The 13,334-nt window shown below is 37.5% G+C and overlaps 2 protein-coding genes and 1 pseudogene across 2 annotated transcripts; all 3 read right to left on the bottom strand.

The window, feature by feature from the left end:
• Positions 1–142: 142 nt before the first annotated feature.
• LOC120159650 lies at positions 143–2,371 on the bottom strand (annotated as a pseudogene).
• Positions 2,372–3,568: 1,197 nt separating this feature from the next.
• On the bottom strand, positions 3,569–7,865 carry LOC120159671 (calcium-transporting ATPase 2, plasma membrane-type-like). The gene is made up of 7 exons (XM_039170239.1): positions 7,683–7,865; positions 7,470–7,524; positions 5,456–7,401; positions 5,196–5,354; positions 4,935–5,106; positions 4,460–4,758; positions 3,569–4,190 (listed from the first exon to the last, which is right to left on the bottom strand). The coding sequence occupies exons 1-7, from the start codon at positions 7,851–7,853 to the stop codon at positions 3,951–3,953; spliced, it is 3,042 nt and encodes a 1,013-aa protein (XP_039026170.1). The 5' UTR covers positions 7,854–7,865; the 3' UTR covers positions 3,569–3,950.
• Positions 7,866–8,944: 1,079 nt separating this feature from the next.
• Positions 8,945–9,595, bottom strand: LOC120159674 (60S ribosomal protein L26-1-like). Its single transcript, XM_039170241.1, has one exon. It carries the CDS (start codon positions 9,530–9,532, stop codon positions 9,092–9,094), a length of 441 nt encoding a protein of 146 aa, XP_039026172.1. The 5' UTR covers positions 9,533–9,595; the 3' UTR covers positions 8,945–9,091.
• Between the last annotated feature and the right edge of the window lie 3,739 nt (positions 9,596–13,334).

A 13,334-nucleotide genomic window follows, 5' to 3' on the forward strand; every position in this document is an offset into this window, starting at 1 on the left:
AGCCTAAGCCGAATCCCGTTGAAATCAGTCAAATATCGTCAACGGTTCAACCGGGAAACATTAATCCTTAAAACCTAATGAACATAAGAGGATGTAGGTGAGTAACATGAAACTTATCCTAAGAAGTTCCCTAATGTCCTCCAACCAAAAAATTTCCGGTCCTGCTTACAAGCATATGATCTACTCAGTAATATATCGACAGCGTTCGATGATGTTGGAGCGACGGGCATGGAACACCAACAGACCAGAGCCAAAGATCTAACTCCACACTCAGAACCTGAAAATCGCAACAAAGAGGGACTACATGATTCATTTGAAGGAATGGAAACCTTTTTTGATACTGTTTTTACACAGCGAGATCTCGTAAACCGACATTAAGATTTAGCATTCGGGCATGTTTAAAGAATTCGGATCTACCTGCTTTCCGGACTTTATGCTTAGTAACTCTCTCATTTTCTCCACGGCATAAATCGAACATGCTCGAAGTTCGATTTCCTCTTCCGTGCCAGCAACTATTATGCTACTAGCCTGAATGGCATTCGCAAGGGTCGAACTATATTTCAGCACACCGAACTGCTGGAGGACAGCAGGAACAATATAGTCCGCAAACATAGTGATCGAGCAAATGTCATTGAATTCTCCATATCCTTGGCCCTTGAATGCACCCCACAAGTCAGCAGCAAATATCTGTGCTCTTTTGTACAAGAATACCTGGTGCCCTTTGTACACCTAATGATCTCGAAACCCTGCAATATATTCATCATACACAGAATAAACTCTTCCATTCTTCGGCATGATAAATTTCCGGTTAATTATATCCGAGTGTTTCGAAAATGTACCTGGGAAATGACGTGTGACGAGCGCAACAAGCTTCGCAGCTGATTTTCCACAGGATTCAACAAGTTTCGATGCCCTACCCTCAAAGCTTCTTTCAAGTTCAATTCCAACCTAAACCACGATGATAAACGAAATCAAACAACTTATTGCAAGGTAGAATAAACCGGTTAACAAGGCAATACCATCCATACTATCTATGGAATTCGAATTCTAAAACGAGACAAAACCTGCAGTGATTAGTAAAATATACTACACCTCATGCAACAAATGAACCCGCTCCTCCTCTAAAGGAAGTTGTCGAGGCCATTTCAATAGCTCGCACAGTTCAGGACCTGAAAACAAAGATCAGTTCATCATTTCCTATCGATATGAAGAGCCAATGAAATGAGGGTGAAGGTTATGATGGTGCCAAAAACATAAACATGGTCACTTATTGATATAAGAACATGTCAATAGAGATACATAAATGAATGTGTCCGAGCATGTGTTTTCTAATGTCCGAGAGCAAAAGACCGGAAGTTCGAGACAGAATTACCTGTGTATTTTTGCAGACGATCGGCATCGAATGCAGAGTTGTCATTCAGCAAAGCCTCCTTTAATCCCTTGGCCAAATGATCATAATTCAAATCCTTATCTATCAAGAGTAACACCAACACATAAGGAGAAAATGTAAGGTTAGAGCCCTAAAACTCATTAATGCCAATAACAAATGTTTTGCTAATCATTAATCCCTTAAAGACAATTGAAGAGAATTCCTTTTTGCAGAGACAGATTACAACAAGTCAGAACACAATCATTAATCATAATCCACAATTTTAGCATTCAATAATATCAATAAATTCAAATTAATCCCTGGGATTTCAAAGATGTCTCAGAACTATTCACCACTAACAACAAAAACAAAATCATAATGATTAAAAAACAAAGACGACCAACCAAAAAAAAGTAAACTTTATTGTTTCTACATTTTCAAAAAAGAAAAACCCAGAAAGGGGTTTAGTATGTCAAAATATAAAAAACAGATAAAAAGGAAGATACCAGGCCAAAAACAGAAATTCAAAGCATCCAAAACAAAAAGGTATTGCACAGTGAGGGGTCCATTGTCAAAATAATGAATCCCTTCGTAATCCCACTCTACTTTGGGAATCGACTCTTTCATTTTCTCCACTACTTTCTCAATCCCTGCACTCCCCAAAAAAAAAACCCACAATCATATTCTTTTAAAGTAGAAAAAAGCCCACATTCTCAATAAAAAAAAAACAGAGGAATATGTGTATATATAGATAGAGAGAAGAACCTGAAGAATCAATGGTGACGTGAGAAGAATTACGCGCCACCCAAGCAGAGCTTTCTCTCACTTCCTCCATAGCCGCTGAAAGAACAAGAAGAAAAACGTTTCCTTTGAACAACCCTAGAGAAACCAAGATTTTGAAAGCCAAAAAGAGAAGATATTTAGTATATATAATGGTCATTTTTTTTTTTTTGAAGGTGCTAGACACTAGCACACTTGAAGCCAGGTTTTACGAGCCATTTGTTTGCGTTAATTCAAGTTTTTCCCGCTTTTTTCTGTTTGTTGGGCGATGGTCTGACACTAACCATATCTTGCTCGGGTTTTGGTCCCATGGGGACAAAAGGGTTCGGTGGGTTCGGTGTACTCGAGCACGGAGGTTGGATGGCTGGCTGGACCTGGACCTGGACCACCACCGAGAGACTGGCCCATTTCTCACGTGATTGAGAACAGTGAATGGGTTCGGTTTGGTCACGTTTGTTTACTATATAAAGGTAATGTAAATGGGGTTGGTTGACAGTGCTGTCTGGTGGAAGAAAGATCGAGAGGCTAACCCTTTTTGACGAAAGGTTGGACCAATACTGCCGACAACGCATTGGTTGGTTCGAACATGAAATTTGTGCTTTTGGTGTTTTAATGCTCTTGCTCCCGCCATTACCACATTCGCATTCGGTGTCACATTCGAATAGGTTGGTTCCATTTATGAAAATATTAAGGTAGACTACCGAATTGATATTTTTACTCATCAAATCAAAAAAAATAATTGGATCAATTAGATTGTTGTTTTATTAAATTATTGATTGTTATATTTTGATCATTAAGTTGTTAACTTTAGTTATTTTGATGATCTGACACGATAGTAAAAAAGGATTAATTTTTAGTTTGACTATTGAACTTCATATATAATATTATTTTGACTCTAATTTTAGATGAAATATCATTTGACCATTAAATTTTAGATTAAATATCAATTTGACCCCTGAATTTGACCAAAGTTTTCCATCATTGGCCGTCGTTGTTGATCACCGTCGGTCGTCATCTACTACCGATAAGTAAATCATTAAGTTGTTTGTACTTACTATTATGTATCATGTAAAAATATATCTATCAAGGGCACCAAAGGGCAATCATGCCGAGGGAGAGCGTTAGAGAAATAGAGTCATTGGCGCTAGAGAAAAAACAGTCATCCCTGTCAACTATCAAGGGCATCGAAGTGAAAACAAGCACTCCAAAGAACAAACAAGGGCTTGAATAAGATTTTATGATGTGTCATTGTATCTAACTAGTTCTATAATGTCTACGTGACCCATAAAATAGATAGAGTTATGTAAACTAAAATTTATATAGTCTGTGTATTATACAATTTTTAAATAATAAATTAAAAATAAATGTTTCAAAAAATAAAATAAATAAATTGAAACTATAAATAAATATTCAGGACTGAGAATGGAATATGATTCTATAAACATGGGGGGTGGAAATAAGAAAGTTCATGTCTGGCAAATGACATATACAAGCATATGACACTTACCCAAATACAAGTAAATCAATAACAAATACAAAAATATAAGAACCAACCTACTGCTTAGCCTATAAAAACCAAAATATTTAAGAAAAAAAAAGAACTTGATCATAGAGATTCTTGATCACAAACTCTCTATTTACCATTTTAATGGAAAGAAACTCAGGCAAATTGTCAACAAAGAAGAAAATATAAGAGCAAAAGGTTCATAGTCACTAGGGAGTCTTACACCACGAGGGGCATTTAAAGGTTTTGTTGATGTTCTTCACAAACCAACATATCTGCCATTTTTTTTTGTAGGGTTCACACCGGAACCATCTTTAAACCGGCAGCGATCGGCATGCCTAGGAACCCGATGAGGACACTTACGCACCACTGTGTACAAGTGAGCGGCGTTGTGCTAGCAAATGCACCCAGAAATTCAATGATGAGTACTTGGAAAACTGCGGTGCAGCCAAGAACAGCCACGAAAACGTAATTATTTAATATGCCGCTGAAAACATCTATTTCCTCCATATTTCGTGAGCTTATCTCGTTGAAAACCTGTGGGGGAAAGAAAAATGAACTAAATAAAACAGGGCAAGCTAAAGATCAAGCAACTCGTATATTTTACCAAGTAAACGAGCCTAAACAAATGTGTTCAAACAGTTTGATCTTTATCTCGAAATGAACTCGAGCTTTAAAAATAAAACTAGATCGAGTTCCAGCCGAACTTCTAGCTTCTGTCTCTGATTATACCTCCAACGCCTTCTAGCAATTGTGTGATAGTATATATTGAAGAGTATGAAGGAGTTCTTGATAAAAAGGTTTACCTGACAGAAGACAAATGAATTGAAAATAAGTGTGTTCAATATCAGGGTAGAATCAGGGCCGTCGAGATTAAACAATGCTTTTCCTTTTGCCTGAAGACACCATATTACCACTAACTGATAGAAAGATTGCCCAAAGATGTTCCTCCACATGACGTTACTGATAAAATTTCCTTTCCTTCCCACCGGTGAGCGCTTCATTAGTTCATCGGTTGGTGGCTCAGTTGCAAGTGCAAGTGCTCCCAAGGTATCCATAATCATGTTCACCCACAGTAGCTGAACAGCCGTCAGAGGAGCGCTCCCTGCAGCATAAGAAAATATGTTGTTCAGACTTTTTCCATTTTTTTATATGGTAGGAGACGGGCGGAATCAGATAATTTAAGTTCGATACGCGTACGAGTAAAAAATTATCATCATTCACAAAGAAAGTTGGAGCATAAGTTTGAAATATGAGTAGGCAAATATATCACTTTCTAACCTGTCAAACATGCTGAGGAGAAGTTAACAATTAAGGCAACAATGTTGACAGTCAGTTGAAATTGCACAAATTTTTGAATATTTATGTATACTGAACGGCCCCATTTGGCCACTGTCAAAATTGTCGTGAAATTGTCATCCAGAATTATGACATCAGCACTCTCCTTGGCCACCTGGAATTAAAAGCAAGATTAGTTAGATCTTCTTCATTTGATTGGTACAAGATGCATGCACAATGTGAAAATACTAATGCATTGCTGACCTCAGTTCCAGCAATTCCCATTGCTAAGCCGATATCTGCTTCATGTAGGGCTGGGGCATCATTCGTTCCATCACCAGTCACTGCAACAACTTCATCGAACGTAGTTCGTAATTGCTTCACCAGAGTATGCTTGTCCATAGGAGAAGATCGAGCTATCACCTGCAAAAGAAAAGAACATTGAGGTATATAAATACATGATTTATCCTTGTTACAAGCACCTGACTGGTATGTGAAGCACAGAATAATAATGTGGAGGATACCTGAATCTTAGGAATTAAATTAAGCATTTCTTCCTGCGTCTTCTCTCTGAAATCCGGACCTTCAATGGCTACACCATCATCTGTAAGAATTCCACATTCCCTGGCTATGGCCTTTGCAGTGTTTATGTTGTCTCCGGTAACCATTCTTACAGTAATGCCGGCGGTACGACAAGTAGCAACAGATTCTTTGACACCAGGGCGAACAGGATCTTTAATGCCCACGATTCCTAAACAAATATACCCGGAAACTGGGATAGCACTGTCAGGGGAAAAACCTTTGTCAAGTTCCATATAGCCAAGGCACAGGGTTCGAAGAGCCTCATTAGCGAACTGATTTATTATACCATTGAGGTGGTTCATGGATTTTTCATCCAAGGGAACAACGTGTCCATTAGAATTGATCACCTTGTCACATCCAGCCAAAACTATCTCCGAAGCTCCTTTAGTATGTGCTCGTAATGATGCTCCAGGAAGCTCCAGCACTACACCCATTCTTTTCTTTGTAGAGTTGAATGGCTCAACCTTAACAGTTTTTGTTGCTTGTCGTTCTGCTTGGGGATCTCCACCTAGAGCCAAGCCAAGCTCTAATAAAGCAGTCTCTGTGGGAGTTCCCAATATCTCACGTTTTCCGTCTTTGCCGATAACAATTTCACCTCCAGAGTTCAGAAAAATTGATTGTAGAAGAAGTTTTACAGCAGATTCTGGAATTTCAGAGCAGAAAGAAGCTTTATCGATGTTACTTACTTCCTTGACATTCATGCAAATGCATGATTTCACGACGGTCATGCGATTAGTGGTTAGTGTCCCAGTTTTATCGCTGCAAATACTCGTTGCTGACCCCATAGTCTCGCAAGCTGCAAGGTGTCGAACTAGTGCTTTATCATTCATCATCTTCTTCATGGCAAAAGCAAGGCTCAGAGTCACTGCCAATGGTAGACCCTCTGGAACTGCAACAACAACAATTGTCACTGCAACAGCAAAGAACTCCAGCAGTTTCAGTAACTCGTCGCCAGACCAGTTCCAGATAGTCCCTTCTTGCACTTTACTCACTACCAGTCCTTGAATCATTACAGAAAAAGTCACTACAGCAAAAAACAGACCTACCTTCCCTATAATGGTTGCTACTCCATTCAATTTCACCTGCAGTGGTGTCTCATCATCTCCCCCTTCACTGAGGGTTGCCATCAGTTTACCCCATTGAGTTCTCATCCCAACAGTGGTAACCAGCATCTTGCATGATCCATCTTGAAGCTTAGTACCAGAAAGCATAAAAGGGTTTGTATCATGCACAAATACCGGCTCACTCTCCCCTGTTAAACTTGATTCATCGATTAGCACGGAAAAACCCGATACGAAAAGGCCATCAGCAGGGACTTGATCACCAATATTAAGGTGTACAATATCACCAGGAAGCAAATCATATATGGACATTTTCTGTCTACAATCATTTCTTGTTACCTGAATGGTGATTTTCTTTTTCTCCTTGTCCAAATCCTTGAACTGCAGAGATTGGCGATAATCGCTCATCGCCGTGACGAATACAACCAATAAGATACTTGCGACGATCCCAAGTCCATCATGAGCTCCGTCCGGCCAACCTTCCATTGCTATTCCTACGGCCAACGACACAATAGCGCACACCCCGAGGATCATAAGGGTCATATCCTCAAGAGCTTCCCAGACAAATACCCAGAATCCCTTAGCGTCGGCCTCAGCAAACTTATTGATTCCATAAATCGCTTGCCTTTTATTCAACAAACCGGTATCAGCAGTTAGTCCTTTGGCTGTTGATGTGGAGAGCTTTTCAGCAATGCCCTCTACTCCACCATGAAACTTTAGTTTCTTCACATCATGGCCTTCCACAATGGATCCTAACTCATCAGCACAAAGTTGAAAACCAGCAGCTTTGACTGCTTCAGGAACAACATAATCACTAGGCTGTACACCTGCAAAAGAAATATTCAATTATATATAAAAGGCTTAACAAAGTTGAATTTGCAGCAAAATATCTCACCAGAGATAAACTGAAAAGCAGCTTTTGAAACCAGTACAGCAATTCTCAATTTTTCCTGCAATTTCACATGATAATAAAATATAGCAATATCTACAATACTATATTTGAACCGCGAAACCAATTGATAAAACTGAAAATTTCTTTAAAAAAATAATTTCATAGATATTAAATAACAACAACGAAAATGAAACCGGGTTAAAAAGGGGAGGGGACCTGATTGGTGCGACGCATTGCAGCAGCCTCGTAACGTTTGGAGAGGTTGGCAGTGAATCGAAAGCGCCGTTTGGGATTCTTGACGAAACCACAAACTTGCCTCCATTTTTCCAAGGCTTCTTCTGAAGCATGTTTGGATTTGACGTCGAAGTTACTCAAATAACTATCCATTTCGTCGCGGAAACTGATTTCTGAGCTTCAATCAAATATATGAAGATAAAATTAGGAAGAAATACGAGTCTTCAAACCAAGAGAGGGGAATTCCCGAAATTTGATGCAGTTTAGTAGAGTGTTTGAACCGGTATTTTCTTTGCTTTCTTTCTCCTACTATTTTGCACCATTTCTTTCTTCTCCCTTTCGAGTTACTCACCCATTTCATTATATTGTCCAACGTAAACTCGTGTTTTTTATTTGGACCCTTTACCTTACGTTTTAAAAGCATGCTTTGTTTTTTATATTTTCATTTACAATTTCCTTCTTTTTAAATGTCTCAAAATTAGACAATTTTGATTTATTAATTTATTATATTTTAAATTACTTTCGTCTTTTTTTTTGGATTATTAAGGGTAAGTAATATTTGATCTAAAGATTATTAATCATTTGATAATAAAAACTCAAACATTCTTACAATCTTATAAAAGTAACGATCATTCCTACAGTTATTTCTTTCGTCATAAAATAGAAAACATCACATTTAGAAACAAGGAAATATCATATATGCTTCTCTTCGTATTGGTAAGAAATGACTTGGTTAAGCCCAAAAATACCAAACTACTCTTCTGATCATTTAATTATTACTCATTTTTGTTTTGACCATTGATTTTAAAATTTTGTTAACCAAGTCATTTAATTATTTAATTATATCAATCATATCATCAACCGTTAATATTTGATAAAGATGTGATACGAGAACTAAAAAGTCAATATTGTAAATTAATTCGTCCAGATGAAACTTTTAATTTTAATTCGTCTTGATAGAGCTTAAAATTTCTGCCCGTGGAAAGGACACTCCACTACTCTCCTCAACTACAACTCTGAAAAATTCAAATCAATTCTGCCCGTCCAGATGAAACTTTTAATTTTAATTCGTCTTGATAGAGCTTAAAATTTGAGCATGGAATCAATCCTAATTGTTCAACAAAACTCAATCAATTCCATCTCGAATTGAGCCCAAACTTTGAAAACAAAAACTCACTCTAGCTTCCCAGATTAATCTAAAATCACAAACACAAATACAGTAAAAGAAACAACCACCACCATATTAAGAATTGCAACATTTAGAATTATCATGTCTACAAAATCCCAGATTCCATCCATATTACTGGTTCATAACATTAGAGGGGAAAAACCCAATAAAACTAAAGTTCAAACAGTTGCAAAACATATAATTGAAAGCTAAAAAGACAACCTTAATCGACGCTCTGCATGATATCCTCGGCCGAAAACTTAGTCCCCTTATCTTTATCAGCTGCGGAGCGTCCCTTGGCTTTACGATCCAGCAATGACTTCCGATCCTTGTCGAGTCTGAGCTTGGTGATGACAACCTTCGATGGGTTGATTCCGACGTTGACGGTGGAACCGTTCACCTTCTCCCGGGTGATGCGCTCGATGTGGATCACCCATTTGCGACGGTAGACTTGAACGACTTTCCCTTCGCGTCCTTTGTAGGTCCCACGAACGACTTGGACCTCGTCGTCCTTGCGGACCGGCATGGACCGGACGTTGTACTTGGACCTCAGATCGGATGAGAGCGGCGCGCTCATGAGCACGCGGCGGACGGACGAGGGAGCCGTAAAATGGGCCTTGCGGCTCTTGCGGCGTGAGGAGGAGACTCGTGGGTTGTACTTCATTGTTGAGGCGGCGGGATGGCGACTGTTCCTCTTCGACTCGGCGGCGGAAAGTGAACAAAGAGCGGGAATAGGTTTTGGGAAGAATATAAGGTTGCAGAGTGGGGAAAACTAGGGTTTGCTTGGGGATGTGTGGATCTGGGTCTTATGATTCTAAATGGTTACCGAGTCATATCTTAGTTTTTATTGGTAAATTACGTATTTAGTCACCTAATTATTGTTTTAATTTTATTTTGATTACTTAACTATTTTTTAATCATATTTAACGTTATATTTTGGTCACCTGTTGTTTAAAAATAAATATAAATTTTGACATGATAAGTTTTTTTCAATTATGATTTGGCATTGTCTTATGGTGACACATCAACATCACTGTTAATTTTTTAACGGTGGGTGATCAAAATGAAACCAAAACATAACTTTAAGTATAATTTTTAAAAAATTATAACTGAGTGATTAAACTAGAACTAAAGTAATAATTGGGTGGTTAACTACGTAATTTACCCTTTTATATTTTGAATTATAAGAAAATAAACCTATTTCTAAGTAGGGATGAAACAAAATTAACTCTCCACGTTTATTAAAATACTTATTTTGATCCATATCTCTTTAGACTATATTAATTTTAACAATTTATTTATTTTTAATCAAAATAGGTCACATTAAATGAAAATTACAAATTGATTAAAAGTTGATATATATTATTAATATTATAGTTTATTCATATACTCAATTAATAACGTGGCATATATAAAGTAACCCAATATAATAATTTACGGTAAATAATCTAATATGATAATGTGTTTGTAAAGACCCGTTTTGGTCACCTGTTGTTTAAAAATAAATATATATTTTGACATGATAAGTTTTTTTTCAATTATGATTTGGCATTGTCTTGACACGTCAACATCACTGTTAATTTTTTAACGGTGGATGATCAAAATGAAACCAAACATAACTTTAAGTTTAATTTTTAAAAAATTATAACTGAGTGACCAAACTAGAACTAAAGTAATAATTGGGTGATTAACTACGTATTTTACCCTTTTATATTTTCAATTATAAGAAAATAAACCTATTTCTAATTAGGGATGAAACAAAATTAACTCTTCACGTTTATTAAAATACTTGTTTTGATCCATATCTATTTAGACTATATTAATTTTAACAATTTATTTATTTTTAATCAAAATATGTCACATTAAATGAAAATCACAAATTGATTAAAAGTTGATATATATTATTAATATGATAGTTTATTCATATACTCAATTAATAACGTGACATATATAAAGTAGCCCAATATAATAATTTACGGTAAATAATCTAATATGATAATGTTTTTGTAAAGACCTATTTTTTTCCGGGTTAAAAATATTATTATTATTATTATTATTACATCTTGCAAGCTTAATTTGCAGTCCAGATTACAAGCCCAATGCTCCAACCCAACTGCCCGAACCAGATTAAGAAACCCGATTTAGACCCGAACCGGCCCAGTTACCAGACCTAACATATTAGGGTTTCTAAACCCTAATTCAGTCATCGCCGTCTCTTGGTTTTCCAATTTCCACCCGTGTGTGCACATCAACCGCCACCGTCGAATCTGTAATTCCCATGGCCAGGGCCGGTCCAATGAGTTTTAATGCCATGTGCGAGATAATAATTTTATGCCCCTATACTTGTACCGTATAATAGACAAACGTTGTGAAGAAGGAAGGTAAGATATGTGAATTTGGGAAAAACGCTAACGATTATTGGGAATTTGAGTTTAGCAAAATTTTCTAACCCTAATAACCAACACATCAAGAGTTTCAGTGAGTATAGACTGCTTGAGGTGGGTAGATAACTCTTCTGGCTTCTATATGCCCAAAGATTTTTGTTTAAAAGTAGCATCGGTTGGAGCTAATGCAGATAGACTGTGGAGGTTAGTTTGGTCAGGTTTGACTCCTCAAAAGGTGTAATCGTTTGTGTGGAGAGCCGTTCAAGAACACATTCATGTCTGGTCTGAGTTGTTGAAGCGTGGTGTAAGTGTGCAAGCATCGGCTATTTGTGTATTATATAAAAACAACCTGAAAATAGTTAAACCTTTATTCTGACACTGTGAAGTTTCATAGAGGATTTGGCAGTTTTGGTACGCGTTTCGGTTTGTTATCTCTGAGTCCCTGGAAAATTTTCTTATCATGTGGGAACAAGTGCCGATCAAATTGTCTCTTCGTACACTCTGACAGCTTGCTTTTTCTGTCAATGCATAAACCATTTGGCTTTTCTGCAATGAAGCAATCTTCAATAATAAACGGTGTGAAGTTTTCCAAGTAATTGACATTGTTGTACTAAGGATTGGCACATGGGCTAAAAGCAATTGGCCGAATTCAATTTTTTCGATTAGTGAGTTCACTAGAAGTCATCCAGCATCTTCACTTCTAAGACATATTTCCAGCACCAGCAGACCCATCTTTGGCTCCTGGTCTGCTCCTCCAGCAAATAAATTCAAAATTAATGTCGATGCAGCCTTTCAAGGATGTGTAGGCAAGGCCGACATTGGGGGTATTCTTCGTGATCTCAACGGTGCGACTCTTATTAGCTTCTCAAGATCGAATGGAGTGTTAAATCCAGCAGAGGAGGAATTGACTGCAATATTAGAAGCATGCCATATTTATTCCTACACAAGGTGGGCTGGTCACAATATTAGAAACTGATGCCCCGACCCTATATGCTGCCATGGGCCGTCGCCCATCAGGCACATGTATTGGGTCGGCCCTGCCCATGGCCGATTCTTTCAAACTGAGATATCAACCGAACCACCGTTGAACCGATCTACACCAAATCAACAACAAACAAAGTCAAAACTTATCCAACCTAACCCCGAAAATCCGAGGATAATCCCACCTAAACCACCAAAACAAATCCTACCCACTACCCATGACCCCAAAATCCACATGCAACGATAAAAAGGAAAAATAGAGGAAGATTCAAAGGGGATTTGGGATGAGAAAAACAAATCCCAAACATCTAGAGAAGGAGGATTCGGGTGAAAAAATTGATAAAATCCTTTAAGAACAAAAAAGAAAAACTAGAGAACATTCGGGAAAAAAATCGAATAAAAGGAGAAAAGAAAAGAGAAAAGAGGAGAAGAAATTTACCTATTTCTCTAAATCTACTCCGATGTAAACCCTATCTTGAAAAGTTGACCCCATATCCATACGAAGGAAAAGGAGACGCGTCAAACGGTGACCATTTCATCCCACATGTCGCCGACGGACGGCGGTCGACGCCGGTCAACAACGGCTGACACGGTGGCTTTTCATCGGATTCTGGAAACATGAGAGCTCCGGTGGAAGCTCTTCAAACTCTCTTTTTGACTCTCTCTTTCAAACGCATAAATGAAGAAAAATGAAGAAAATGGCTTGATTTAAGCCATGTTTGGGAGTTATATAAGATGCATGAAACGACAACGTTTTTGCCAAAGACTTTTGCGTGTTTTTTTGCTAGGGGTAAATAGCAATTTAAACCTCTGTTTCCTTGCATTGTTCCATTTTCAGACATTTAATGAAGTTTTATTTGTTTGATTTCGAGCACCTAGGTTTCAATTTTTATATTTTAGTCCTATTTTTTCCATATTATGTTTTTTTTGCTAATATTCGGATTTGACCCTCATATATGTGCATCTTTTATTCTGGTCACTGATTCGGTATAAATGTTTAGGATTAATTATTGTTTAGTCCTCCATTTTTCTTGTTTATTTTATTTTAGTATGTAAATGTTATTTATGGGTTATTTTTGTTTCTGGTCCTTGTATCTGTTT

The sequence above is a fragment of the Hibiscus syriacus genome, unplaced genomic scaffold, assembly GCF_006381635.1.
Source record: "Hibiscus syriacus cultivar Baekdansim isolate YM2019G1 unplaced genomic scaffold, ASM638163v2 tig00111372_pilon, whole genome shotgun sequence".
In the NCBI taxonomy this organism is placed as follows: Eukaryota; Viridiplantae; Streptophyta; class Magnoliopsida; order Malvales; family Malvaceae; genus Hibiscus; species Hibiscus syriacus.